Source organism: Pristiophorus japonicus, chromosome 8 (genome assembly GCF_044704955.1).
Source record: "Pristiophorus japonicus isolate sPriJap1 chromosome 8, sPriJap1.hap1, whole genome shotgun sequence".
Taxonomy (NCBI): domain Eukaryota; kingdom Metazoa; phylum Chordata; class Chondrichthyes; family Pristiophoridae; genus Pristiophorus; species Pristiophorus japonicus.
Genome location: NC_091984.1, coordinates 84658766 through 84673805, shown reverse-complemented (window position 1 = coordinate 84673805; position 15040 = coordinate 84658766). Strand labels below are relative to the sequence as shown.

The window sequence follows — 15040 nt, the reverse complement described above, 5'->3', positions numbered from 1 at the left end:
CGCCCCTCTTGCGATTGTTAATTTACTGCAAAATAATGTTAATTTTGCACTGTGGGACCTCACTCGCTATGAATTAGGTTAAGATGGTCAAATTTATTTAAGATAGGACTGTTAAAGCCAGCCGAAAGATGCCTTTTATCCCATCAGCCTGTGCTGGATTGAAAGGCAGACTCTGATGAAAGAATCATGCAGTCTCCAATTGCTTTTAATTTTAATAGTGAATTTGTGCTAATCATTTACAATGTGGATTAAGGATCCTGACTGAGAAGCAAGAACCCCAGTCTAAACTTCCTAGAAAAGCTACTAGTTTATATCAGAACACATATTAGATGATTGCTGAGCAACTAATATCTTTAAGCCAATTTTTCAATGCTAAACAGAGCACTGGAAAAAAAATAGCAAAAGGAAGAATACCAGTGGCAGGTATTGGCAGCAATCAATTGGATACTTTAGCAGAGATGGTCATATTTCATGTTTGTTATTTTGGGAAAGTACTTTTCTAATGATGAAAAATAATTTTGAGTATTGTTTATTCTGTACTGACTTCTTGCTATCTAGAATCTTAGGGCCCAAGTTTTGAGCCGCGCCCAGAACGGCGCAGTCCCGACCTGGATGCCCGTTTTTCGCGCCACAAAGTGTGCCTAAAAAACACCTCCGTACTCTCCACCTCCCTGCAGGTCCTCTGGCCCTCGGCGCAGCGCAGCAGGAGCTGTAGGGAGCGGAGCCAGGTCCCTGCGCTGAAAACAGTGCCGGGACTTCTGCACATGCGCGCTGCAGTGGGCACGCAAGTGCAGTAGTTCCAGGCGCCCAAAACTGTGTGGGAGGGGCCGAAGCACGCAGCCCCTAGCCCTGGCCAAATGGCCTCACTGGGGCTGCATGAATAAGGCTCCTCCCACGTCCAGCTCCTGCTTACTCCCGACCCGACTCAACTCCCGCTTCACGCCCCCTGCCCCTTGCACCCGGACCGGACCCGGCCCCCGGACCGGACCCGACACCCGGCCCCCGGACCGGACACAACACCCGCTCCGCCCCCCCCCGCCACTCCTCCGGACTGGATCCGACCTGACCTCCCTCCCCCCGACCTGACCTCCCTCCCTCCCTCCCCCCGACCCGACCCGAACCTCCCTCCCTCCCTCCCACCACCCCCCCGACCCGACCCGACCCAACGCCACCTACCTGTAAATCTGGTGCTGGGGACGGCCCCTGCCCGAAGTCTCGGGCCCGGCCCGTTCAGCCTCCCTCCCCCTTCTCCTTCCCACCCCCCCCGATCTCCTTCCCACCCCCCCCGATCTCCTTCCCACCCCCCCGATCTCCTTCCCACCCCCCCGATCTCCTTCCCACCCCCCCCGATCTCCTTCCCACCCCCCCCCGATCTCCTTCCCACCCCCCCCCGATCTCCTTCCCACCCCCCCCGATCTCCTTCCCACCCCCCCCCGATCTCCTTCCCACCCCCCCCCGATCTCCTTCCCACCCCCCCCCGATCTCCTTCCCACCCCCCCCCGATCTCCTTCCCACCCCCCCCCGATCTCCTTCCCACCCCCCCCCGATCTCCTTCCCACCCCCCCCCGATCTCCTTCCCACCCCCCCCCGATCTCCTTCCCACCCCCCCCCGATCTCCTTCCCACCCCCCCCCGATCTCCTTCCCACCCCCCCCCGATCTCCTTCCCACCCCCCCCCGATCTCCTTCCCACCCCCCCCCGATCTCCTTCCCACCCCCCCCCGATCTCCTTCCCACCCCCCCCCGATCTCCTTCCCACCCCCCCCCGATCTCCTTCCCACCCCCCCCCGATCTCCTTCCCACCCCCCCGATCTCCTTCCCACCCCCCCGATCTCCTTCCCACCCCCCCGATCTCCTTCCCACCCCCCCGATCTCCTTCCCACCCCCCCGATCTCCTTCCCACCCCCCCGATCTCCTTCCCACCCCCCCGATCTCCTTCCCACCCCCCCGATCTCCTTCCCACCCCCCCGATCTCCTTCCCACCCCCCCGATCTCCTTCCCACCCCCCCGATCTCCTTCCCACCCCCCCGATCTCCTTCCCACCCCTCCCTACGCCTGATTTGTAACCTACGCCTGATTTTCTAAAGTGTAGACAAGGTTTTTTCGAGCGTACAAAAATCTTCACTTACTCCATTCTAAGTTAGTTTGGAGTAAGTTTTCACTCACGAAACTTTGAAATCAGGCGTAAGTGGCCAGACACGCCCCCTTTTGAAAAAAAAATTCTGTTCCAAAGTGAAACTGTTCTAACTGACTAGAACTGGAGCAAACTAAATGACGAGAATTCTGATTTCTAAGATACTCTGTTCTACACCAGTTGCTCCTAAAAATCAGGAGCAAATCATGTGGAAACTTGGGGCCTTACTGTCTCTCACTGAGTAGTGAGACATGAATAATCTCCTTAGCAGCAGCAGCAAAAAGGCTAGGCAGGGGAATAACTCGCAATTAAACAAGAAAACACAAAAATCAAAAGTCCACATAAAAAGACAAGCACTGCATTAGAAACATTGCTTGTAACATATTTTATATGTTTATAAGTCTAATGATTTACCATATTAGTTTCTTTAACAGTATTATTTTTACTATTGAATTAAAAAATATAAGCGTGGTTTATTAAGACTTTTCTACTTGTTAATAGTTTCAAGTGGGTCGCTGGTCGACTGGGTTCAGGATCCAGGCTAAACTCCAGCTTCATATTCCAAGACTATCTGGAGAGACAGCAGAAAACATGCACCAGCTACAAAAGAAAACACCCCAATTGTGTTCATGTTGTGAGAACATTATGGACAGATCACAGCTGTCACAAGAAACAAATTCTTGGGAAGACAATTCCATGGAAGAATGTATTTCATTTACCTCACTGTTTAATATGCAACAGTTTGGTAAGAACTTATCTTATGAAATCCTATCCTGTTTTAAATGGAGATCTTCTGCCAATTCACCAACATGTTTTTGAATCTAATTTACGCAACAGTATGGTCTATAGTAAAAGGTAAGGCTGTGTTTTGTTAAACATAGGTTTTATTGAAAATGTCAGAAGATGGTCTGTGGTGAATCCACCATATGATGTTGAGCTATACAGACCCCAAGATCCCAGGCTTGTTCCTTCAACAGTTCCAAATTAGCTGATCTCAACTAGAACAGTGGTGGCCTCACTACAATTGGTTTTGCACTTCTCGGCGAGAGAGGGGAGAAAATTAGCCAGGGCTGCTATTCCTGATCTCTGCCAAGTTATTCCTGATGGGAAGTGAGTGTGTGTGAAATAATTAGCCTTTGCAGTGTTGACCTCATAGTCAAGTAACTTATTTAGTCTGGGACGTGATCATTTGTATAAAGGCTGGCAGTGCCTGTGTAATTTTATCTCAAATTTGAGCTCATATCCTTCATACTAGGCTTCTCAGTTTAAACAAAATCAGCTGCTGCCTTTTAAGAGAAGCAGGGAGAAAATGAGTTGGATGGGGAGGAATCAGTCTCTGATGTAAATCAATAATATATCGATTCTTCAGCAGAGAATTTTATGTTATTTTGGAAAGTACTTTTCTACATGGTAAAACATATTCTTAAATTTCAGTAATAACTAGTCGATCCCCTATAGCATTGCACACAGTGAGTCTGATAATGTGGTCTTTGTGTTGCTTTTACTTCCAGTCTCTGCTTTACTCTTCTGTCTACCTGTCTATCTCTCTTCTCTGCTGCTTCTCTTCACTTTAATATTTTTGCTCCTGTCTCTGTCAGGTGGGAGATGGGTAGTATTGAATGGTTTTACCAATGGTTGCAGACTACATCTAGAGTTTGTGGGGGGAACATGTGACTCTCAGCGGCTACCTTCCCATCCCCTCTCCAAATCACTCCTGTTCCTTCCACCCCTCACTCTAATTCACCCTATCCCTTCACCTTCCCATTACATATTGCCCTTCTATCACCTCTCACTGCCATTGCCACCAATGTTACCTGTAAAGTGCGCAGGTGTGTGGTCGCGCAGCGATCTATAAGGTCTCACGCACTTAAATTCACAGGCCACGCAGTGAGGTGGAGTGGTGGAGCAAGGGGAGGGGCCCCAATACCCAATGGTAAAGCGTGAGCGGGAAAAAGCCATTAGCGATGAAAGAATGGCGGCACCAGTGCCCTAGACAGAGATGAAGGCGTTGCTCATTGAACAAAGATGCATTGTTAAATATGGCGGTACTTGCGCGCTGGACAGCAAAAGCGGCTCTGGCACCCTGCACAAAGATGGCTGCAGAGCCTTTTCTGTCGGGTGGTTGACGCTATTGCGGTTCCCTTCCCAGAAGTGACGCCTGGTGGATTCCAGTGGAGTCAAGAGTCTAGACAGTAACAGCTGGAGGTCCAGTTACCATAGGAGCAGCCCGGCTGGTGGCCGCAGGAGCCCATTTTAAGACGACGACCCAGCACCAAGCCACGGCCTCGGTGCCGAGTCTTTTCCTGTCAACAGCGCTTCACATTAGCGCAGCTCGGCCTGGGACCCCCGCACCTACTGGGCCCGGCACAGGCCGCTCCAGACCCTGGGGGTGAGGGGATATTTCTGGGTATCGGTGGTGAGTTGGAATATATTTATTAGATTAACTTTTTTAAATTATCCTGATCTCTATTCAGTAACTGTCTTTGGGAACCTCAAGGCAAATTATTTTTTTATGTTTCACTTTTCAATTCATGCGGTGTAATGCAGACAAAGGTGAGCTGTGGATGTGTAACCCAAGAAGATGGTCCTGAACTGGAAATGTTGCTGTGAATGAGTGTCTGTCTGATTAAAGCTGAACAATACCAAGGCGGGATGGGGAGGGAAGCATTTTTTAATCTTAAATTAGGCTGCAGTTCGACAAGAGGTTTTGCTTCCATGGAAAGTGCTTTTGGGTGCACTTCAATGAAAAAGTGGTGGTATAACTGGAGCAATAATTGAGGGCACTTGAGGCATGAGTCTCATACGGATTTATGTGTACACATTAATTCCACCTTTTGTTTCTCACCACCTTCCAACTAATGTTGGAAACAAAGTTATTGCTAATGTCTAGTGTAATAATGAGCAAACTTAACACCAGTCATTTGGTTCATCAAGTGTTTTCCTTTCACCAACAATATCCAGTCTCTTTGTTTTCGCGATGAGATGTTAAATCTGGTCCTGTGGTTCAGATGGATTAATAAGGGACAGCCAACACGGATTTGTTAAAGGCAAATCATGTCTGACTAACCTGATTGAGTTCATAGAATTATAGAAATTTATGACTCAGAAGGAGGCCATTCGACCCATCATGCCTGTGCCGGCTGAAAAAGAGCCATCTGGCCTAATCTCACTTTCTACATTTTTGTCTGTAGCCCTGTAGGTTACGGCACTTCAAATGCATAGCCAAGTACTTTTTAACTGTGATTAGGGTTTCTGCCTCTACTGCTCTTTCAGGCAGTGAGTTCCAGACCCCCACCACCCCCTGGGTTTAAAAAAAAGTTTTCCACTCCCCTCTAATCCTTCTGCAAATTACTTTAAATCTATGCCCCCTGGTCATTGACCTCTCTGATAAGGGAAATAGGTTTTTTCTGTCCGCTCTATCTAGGCCCCATATACTTTTATACACCTCAATTAAGTCTCCCCTCAGCCTCCTCTGTTCCAAAGAAAACAACCCCAACCTATCCAATCTTTCCTCATGGCTAAAACTCTCCAGTCTTAGCAACATCCTTTAAAATCACTTCTGTACCCTCCCGTGCAATTATATCTTTCTGTAATGTGACCAGAATTGTATGCAGTACTCAAGCTGTGGCCTAACTAGTGTTTTATAATGTTCAAGCATAAGCTCCCTGCTTTTATATTCTATGCCTCGGCTAATAAAGGAAAGTATGCCGTATGCCTTCTTAACCATCTTCTCTACCTGTCCTGCTAACTCCAGGGATCTGTGGACATATACTCCAAGGTCCCTCTGTTCCTCTACACTTTTTAGCAACCCAACATTTATGGTGTATTCCCTTGCCTTGTTGGCCCTCCACAAGTGCATTACAGTACCTCACATTTCTCCAGATTGAATTCTATTTGCCATTTTTCTGCCCACCTGACCAGTCCATTGATATCTTCGTGCAGTCTCCAGCTATCTACTGCACTATCAACCACACGGCTAATTTTTGTATCATCTGCAAACTTGCCTTTTATATTGAAGTCCAAATCATTGAAAAACACCACAAAAAGCAAGGGACCAAGTACTGAGCCCTACACTGGAAACAGCCTTCTAGTCACAAAAACACCCATCGACCATTACCCTTTGCTTCCTGCCACTGAGCCAATTTTGGATCAAACTTGCCACTTTCCCTTGGATCCCATGGGCTTTTACTTTTCTGACCAGTTTGCTGTGTTCTTTTGAAGAAGTAACAGGGAGGGTTGATAATGGTGGTGTAGTAGATGAATACGTGGCTTGAGCAGTGGTGCAGAAGGGAGGGATTCAAATTCCTGGGACATTGGAACCAGTTCTGGGGGAGGTGGGACCAGTACAAACCGGACGGTCTGCACCTGGGCAGGACCGGAACCAATGTCCGAGGGGGAGTGGTTGCTAGTGCTGTTGGGGAGGAGTTAAACTAATGTGGCAGGGGGATGGGAACCTATGCAGGGAGACAGAGGGAAATAAAATGGAGGCAGAAGCAAAAGATAGAAAGGAGAATAGTAAAAGTGGAGGGCAGAGAAACCCAAGGCAAAAAACAAAAAGGGCCACATTACAGCAAAATTCTAATGGGGCAAAATGTGTTAAAAATACAAGCCCGAAGGCTCTTTGCCTCAATTCGAGGAGTATTCGGACTAAGGTGGACGAATTAACTGCGCAGATAGCAGTTAACGGATCTGATGTGATTGGCATCATGGAGACATGGCTCCAGGGTGACCAAGGCTGGGAACTCAACATCCAAGGGTATTCAGCATTTAGGAAGGATAGACAGAAAGGAAAAGGAGGCGAGGTGGCGTTGCTGGTTAAAGAGGAAATTAATGCAATTGTAAGGAAGGACATTAGCTTGGATAATGTGGAATCGGTATGGGTGGAGCTACGGAATACCAAAGGGCAGAAAACGCTGTGAGAGTTGCGTACAGGCCACCAAATAGTAGTAGTGAGGTTGGGGACAGCATCAAACAAAAAATAAGGGATGTGTGCAATAAAGGTACGGCAGTAATCATGGGCGACTTTAACCTACATATTGATTGGGCTAACCTAACTGGTAGCAATGCGGTGGAGGAGGATTTCCTGGAGTGTATTAGGGATGGTTTTCTGGACCAATATGTCGAGGAACCAACCAAAGAGCAGACCATCCTAGACTGGGTGATGTGTAATGAGAAGGGACTAATTAGCAATCTTGTTGTGCGAGGCCCCTTGGGGAAGAGTGACCATAACATGGTAGAATTCTTAAGATGGAGAGTGACACAGTTAATTCAGAGACTAGGGTCCTGAACTTAAGGAAAGGTAACTTTTGACGGTATGAGGCGCGAATTGGCTAGATTAAACTGGCAAATAATACTTAAAGTCGTGCCATTCTTGCTGTAAATGAACTCACATGATTGCTGCAGGTGACAGTAAATTGTCTATATTGACCGTCAATGTATTCACCATCTGAAGGTTCCTCAGACTAGACCATACCATAAAAATGCTAAGAATATTCTCTTCTGATGGAACTCCAGACCAAAGCATCTGTTGTGCCCCTCATCCATCTGGCCATGAAATGTGTCAAGCAGTTCTCACTCAAGTCCTTGGTGGGCTGGAGAGAAGAGTCAATATTGAGAGGGCCACATATAGTCTGATTTTTCATCCATCAATTTAAATGGTAAAAGAAACAAGGTAGGCTCCGTTATGGGAGTACAAACTCTCACCATCCAATTTTGTTGGATTATTTAACATGAAAGCAGAAAATATGCCATTAGCTCTTGATAGACCTGCTCTTTTATGAACTAGGACCTCATTTTGGTCTTCCATGAATTCATATAGCCTCTTTCCACACAAGAGCTGCACTGTCTGTCATCGAAAACAGCATTGTTGATAGCTTTGGTTTCAGCACATAGAATTAGTGACCTATCTTAAGTAATTTCACACACTAATCAACCATACTTGGGCCATACTCTAATTTTCTGCCAAACATGACCTATTTTCATTTAGGGTGAGGTGAAATGAAATATCCCCAAAACCATGCATTTTTGTTTAGACTTCATCTGGCAGATGCCTGGAATTTCCATTGCCCCCCAAGAGCCTGCAGTACTCGGCGTGCTGCACTATCAGAGGTGCCATCTTTCGGATGAGACGTTCAGCCAAGGCCCCGTTTGTCCCCTCAGGCAAGCGTAAAAGATCCAGTTTGTCTTGGTTAATATTTATCCTTCAGCCAACATCACCAAAACAGATTATCTGGTCATTATCACATTGCTGTTTGTGAGACCATGCTGTGTGCAAATTGGCTGCTGCGTTTCCTGCATTTCAACAGTGACTACACTCCAAAGACCAAGGTCCAAGACAACCCCAACCTCTGTCGTCGAGCTACAGTACGCCGACGATGCCTGCGCACATACAGAGGCTGAACTCCAAGTCATAATCAACGTACGAAAGCATTGGCCTTACGCTAAGCATCTGTAAGACAAAGGTCCTCCACCAACCTGTCCTTGCCGCACCGCACTGCTCCCCCCCCCCCCCCAGTCATCAAGATCCACGCCGCGGCCCTGGACAACGTGGACCATTTCCCATACCTCCGACATTGACGACGAGATTCAACACCGCCTCCAGTGCGCCAGTGCAGCCTTTGGCCGCCTGAGGAAAAGAGTGTTTGAAGACCAGGCCCTCAAATCTGCCACCAAGCTCATGGTTTACAGGGCTGTAGTAATACCCGCCCTCCTGTATGGCTCAGAGACATGGACCATATACAGTAGGCATCTCAAGTCGCTGGAGAAATACCACCAACAGTGTCTCCGCAAGATCCTACAAATCCCCTGGGAGGACAGACTCACCAATGTTGGCATCCTCGACCAGGCCAACATCCCCAGCATTGAAGCACTGACCACACTTGATCAGCTCCGCTGGGCAGGCCACATAGTTCTCATGCCAGACACAAAACTCCCAAAGCAAGCGCTTTACCCGGAATTCCTTCACGACAAACGAGCCAAAGGTGGGCAGAGGAAACGTTACAAGGACACCCTCAAAACCTCCCTGATAAAGTCCAATATCCCCACTGATACCTGGGTGTCCCTGGCCAAAGACTGCCCGAAGTGGAGGAAATGCATCCGGGAGGGCGTTGAGCACCTCATCGCCGAGAGCATGCAGAAAACAAGCGCAGGCAGCGGAAAGAGCGTGCGGCAAACCTGTTTCGCCCACCCTTTCCCTTAATGACTATCTGTCCCACCTGTGACAGGAACTGTGGTTCTCGTATTGGACTGTCCAGCCACCTAAGAACTCATTTTTAGAGTGGAAGCAAGTCTTCCTCGATTCTGAGGGACTGCCTATGATGACACTCCAAAAGTAATTAGTTGGCTGTAAAGCACTTTGGGATGTCCTGAGGCGCTATATAAATTCAGCTGGGCCTGGAGTTTGGAGCGGGATGCGAAGGGAGACGTTGCATGCCTCTTTTAGGGTGCTAGGCCGGCTGAGCAAGGGAAAATCCCAAGCTAACAGCTGGCCTCGGAGCACCATAACAGAGGCCTGGGGGGGAAAAAAAACTGAAAATAAACCCAGAAACATTCCCAATACATAACTCACGCCACCACAACATAAATCGCAAATAAATAAATTTTTAAAAAACAACCTCACTTACCTAAGGTCGACATTACTTACCTCACTGCGGCCACTACAGCTTGGAATGCCTGCTTTCACAGGTGTTTCCACTAGGGCACACTACGTAGTGCTACGGGTCAGGCAGCAACCAAAAATTAAGCCGATGTCACAACCGGGGCGTTGCACACCGGCTCCCCTCTCCCGGGCGGTACTACTCTGCACTCTGTCGATACTAGCGCTGAATATCCCAGTGGGGCGCTGGAAGCTCGGGCGCAAGTGCTTTCCGCCGCCATTGCCGCCCCTCCGGGGTACTAAGAAAAGCAGCAGAAGACCAAATTTCCACCCCCCTGTTTGTGAAAACATTTTTAGAAAGCATTTTAAGTGGTTTATGGGAACCCAGTTGGCAGATTATACAATCTCGGGGTAATAGCTTTTGTATATTAATTATGATGGGGTGGGTGTTTCATTGAAAACTTTCATGGTACACTTGCCCTTCTGGAAAAAAAACTGTTATACTGCCCGTAGGACCAGTTACACTTGTAACTGATGCTGTGATTGGAGTGTTCAGTGTCAAAGGTATGATACCTTGTCTGTCACACATTCACCCAGCCAACAACAATGGATATACTGGTAGGATTTTAAACATTATTTCTTCGCAACGTAAATCTGAGGTAAAAGAATAAATGATCTTTTAGTTCATTTTCAACACCTGTAGGCGCAAACATTCTTTTTAACATGAAACGCTGGCTCTGGCACTTATTAGTCTTAAAATATATTTCAAAATTTATTGGTTCTATTGTCTTCTCTTGCTCTTTTTGTGAGTAGCACATTTTCTGCCACAGCTCCTGCTCCCCACACCAATCACTGTTTTCCCCCAAACCACCTTCTCATGGTTTATCACTGGCCTGTAGTCCGTTGTGGCCTGCCACTCATTCCTACCCTTACTGCTCCCTGCCGGCAGGGCCTTCGTAATGATAATAAATATTTCTGCGCACATTATAAACCATTCTCACATCACTGAATTATGCCCATTAACCTATCTGGTGACCTAAGTGCTTGCATGCTGGTGATGACAGCACTCTAAAATGGCTAGAATTATATGCTGAGTCTGCATATGTTAAATTGATATAAATATAGTATGAGACTGGCAAGGAAAATGTTGGAGAAATCAAATTTGGTGGTGAAAAATGCAAAGATGAGGGTTTCAGCAGTGGTGGGAGAGAAGAACATAAAAAAATAGGAACAGGAGTAGGCCATGTGGCCTCTCGAGCCTGTTCCACCATTCAGTAAGATCATGACTGATCTTTGACCTCAACTCCACTTTCCCGCCTGATCCCCATATACCTTGATTCTCCTAGAGTCCAAAAATCTATCTATCTCAGCCTTGAATATACTCAGCGACTCATCATCCACATCCTTTTCGGGTAGAAGATTCACAACCCTCTGAGTAAAGAAATTCCTCCTCATCTCCAGTCTTAAATGGCCGACCGCTTATCCTGAGACTGTGCCCCCTAGTTCTAGACACCCCAGCCAGGGGAAACAATCTCTCAGCATCTACCCTGTCAATCCCCCTCAGAATCTTCTAAACTCCAGAGAGTATCGGCCCAATCTACTCAATCTCTCCTCATAGGATAACCCTCTCATCCCAGGGATCAATCTAGTGAACCCTTGTTGGACCGTCTCTAAGGCATGTATGTCCTTTCTCAGATAAATAGACCAAAACTGTGCACAGTACTCCAGGTGTGGGCTCACCAAAGCCCTGTACAATTGTAGTAAGACTTCTTTACTCTTGTACTCCATCTCCCTTGCAATAAAGGCCAACATGCCATTTGCCTTCCTACTTACTTGCTGTACCTGCATGCTAACTTTCCGTGTTTCCTGTATGAGGACACCCAAATCTCTCTGAACACCAACATTTAATAGATTCTCACCATTTAAAAAAATATTGTATTTTTCTATTCTTCCTAACAAAGTGAATAACTTCATATTTTGCCAGATTATATTCCATCTTCCACCTTATTGTCCACTCACTTATCCTGTCTGTATCCCTTTGCAGGTTCTTTGTGTCCTCTTGGCTTACTTTCCCACCTTGCTTTGTATCTTGGATACATTGCACTCGGTCCCTTCATCTAATTCATTAATATAGATTGTAAATAGCTGAGGCCCAAGCACTGATCCTTGTGGCACCCCACTTGTTACAGCCTGACAACTAGAAAATTACCCGTTTATTCCTACTCTCTGCTTTCTGTCTGTTAATCACTCCTCTATCCATGCTAATATATTACCCCCGACCCCATGAGCCCTTATCTTGCATAGCAATCTTTTATTTAGTACCTTATCGAATGCCTTTTGGAAATCCAAATATACTACATCCACTGGTTCCCCTTTATCTACCCTGTTAGTTACATCCTCAAAAAATTCTAATAAATTTGTTAAACATGATTTCTCTTTCATAAAACCATGTTGACTCTGCCTAATCATATTATGATTTTTGAAGTGCCCTGTTACCACTTCCTTAATAATGGAGTCCAGCATTTTCCCCAATGACTGACTGATGCCAGGCTAACTGGCCTGTAGTTCCATGTTTTTTCTCTCCCTCCTTTCTTGAATAGCAGGGTTACATTTGCTACCTTCCAATCTCTTGAGACTGTTCTAGAATCTAGGGAACTTTGGAAGATCAAAACCAATGAATCCACTATCTCTGCAGCCACCTCTTTTAGAACCCTAGGATGCAGGCCGTCAGGTCCAGGGATTTGATGACTTTTAGTCCCATTAGTTTCTCAAGTATTTTTCTCCACTGATATTTACTTTAAGTTCCTCACTCTTATTAGCCCCTTGGTTCCCCACTATTTTTAATATGCTGTTTGTGTCTTCTACCATGAAGACAGGTACAAAATATTTTTTTAAAGTCGCTGCCATTTCCTCATTTCCCCATTATAATTTAACCTGTCTGACCCTCTAAGAGACCAAAACTTCTATTTTCTACTCTCTTCCTTTTTACATACTTGTAGAAGATCTGACCATCTGTTTATAGTTCTTTCTAGTTTACACTCATATTCTATTTTCTCCCTTTTTATCATTTTTTTTTGGTCATCTGCTGCATGATGTGAAGTGAATGATGTGAAAGTGGAAATTGGTGTTTTTGGTGATGGAAGAGATATGGGCTTGAACTCCAGGTGAAATGGGACACCAAGCTTGGTACTAATCAGAAAAAACAGGCATGTATTTGTTGATGCTGTATATTGATTTCCTTCTCCTCCAGCCATACTTTCTTCCCTCCACTCCTGCTCTCCTGAAGATAATTTTCCTTCCTAGGTACTGCTCCCAAGTGCCCACCTCCCTCAGGGATCGTACCAAAGTAGCCATTCTTCATGTAGTAGCTCAGCAAATGAATGATACTCACATTGCAGGGCAATTCAGCTGACTCCATCCTGTCGTTACCTGTCATCTACATGTGCACACATCCAATAGGGAATCAGTGAATAGTGAGCAGGAGCAGGCACCCTCGCTGGCTTTCACTTCTCTAGCCCAAGGACCACCCTGACTCTGATTTGCTAACTTGCAACCGATGCGGGATAAAATCTGGGAGCACCTGGTCTGTATCGTTTCACTATTTGCTGACATAACTTGGCCATTGGGAAACTCAAAAAACTTAATTTGTAATGAATATCTTACTGATTTTTTTCCCCTTGGAACACTTTACCATTATACCTTTTATATTTCAGTTTCAATTTCTCTCCCCTTTTCTCTCTCCTTCTCCTGGGGTTCAGTTCCATGGATGCCTGAAGCACTCCAGAAGTTTTTAAAAAAAAGTATCCATTCTTTACCCGTGCATCTAAACAATGAGTGTTAGCAAGCTATTTAACTGTGGGGGCATCACAGTTGAGCATGCTTTTATTCACACTCGATATCCAGTGACTCTGCTGGAAAGTGGATAGAAATCCAGGCTAATCATGTTTCCCTGCCCTCCCCTCCCCCTTTCTTCCTTGCACTGTCTGTTCTGACATGAGAGATTTTGTGTGAATCCCTGTACCATTAATATGTTTCTTGAAACAGGTATTTGGAGCTGATGGAACAGGTACTGAAGGGTGGAGGTGAAAAAGCAATTCTGAGGCACACCCAGAGAAATAAAAAGCTGCTGGTCCGAGAGCGTTTACATTTGCTTCTGGACAAAGAGGAAATCCTGGAATTGTCTCCGTTTGCTGGTCTGGGAATGCCATATGGAGATATTCCTGCTGCAGGCTGCTTAACTGGTATCGATGTACAGGTCTACTTTTTTCAAAGGAGTATTGTAAATACTAGTCTGATCTCTCTCTTGGAAGTCACTTTGTCGTGGATTTTAAAAAAACATTAATTTCTCCACCAATAACATTTGACAGTGTTGATTTCTGGCTTTGTCGTAAATTTACTTCACCTTAACATGAATTCTATAGTATTAATGGCAAGCCAATTATTTTATATTGATTTTGAGAAATAGTATTTGCCCTTACGGACACATTGTAGATCAACGCCAACCACTGTGCATTTGCTATAACCGTAAAAGAGTGAATCACTTATAACTTAATTTTTAAACTCCGAACTGTGTAGACTTTGGCCCTCCATTCACCACAATACTTCCGCAACTGTTGATCAGCTCAAGCACTCCCTCGCTTCCATCTTTGATATCTTTGTCCCAATAGTAATTCTGGTTCTCTTGCTCAAATCTCCCCAAGGTTTTCCCTGCCCCAACCCTGAATCCATGTATTTCTCTAGTTTCTCTCCTGTCTCAACTTATGACCTCTGAGCTCACCTTGTCCATGAAACCCACCCTTTACTCCCTTGACCCGATTCGCACAAAACTGCTGGATCACCTAATTTCCCTTCCCAGTTGCCATATTAGCTGACATTGTAACTGGTTCCCTCTTCACAAGTACTGCCCCTCAATCTTGTCCAGCTCCGTGGGGTTGCCCTCGTCTAGTTTCATTCCTACCTGTCAAATCATAGCCAGAGCACCTCCAGCAATGGCTTCTCTTCCTGCCCCTGCCTCATTACCACTGGAGTTCCCAAAGTTAAATCCTGGGCCCCTTCCACTTCCTCATCTACATGCTGCACCGTGGCAACATCATCCGAAGACATAGGTCAAGTTCCACATGTACACTGCTGACACTCAGCTCGACCTCGGCACCATTTCTCTCACCCTCTCCGCAGCCGCTGTGTTGTCAGATTGTTTCTCTGACATCCAGTCCTGGATAAGATGTAATTTTCTCCAGTTAAATATTGGGAAGACAGACAACATGGTCTTTGGCCCTCATCACAAACTCTGTGCCCTCGCCACTGATTCCACTCT

General features: G+C 46.2%; 1 protein-coding gene across 1 annotated transcript in view; it reads left to right on the top strand.

Annotated features, from left to right (window-relative positions):
- LOC139268604 (biotin-dependent 3-methylcrotonyl-coenzyme A carboxylase beta1 subunit) overlaps nt 1-15040 on the top strand; it is a 91030-nt gene that overhangs the window by 11473 nt on the left and 64517 nt on the right. The window contains exons 2-3 of the mRNA XM_070886990.1: nt 2634-2987; nt 13771-13967. Of these exons, the coding sequence (XP_070743091.1) occupies nt 2634-2987; nt 13771-13967 (551 nt within the window). The remainder of the gene's footprint in view (nt 1-2633; nt 2988-13770; nt 13968-15040) is intronic.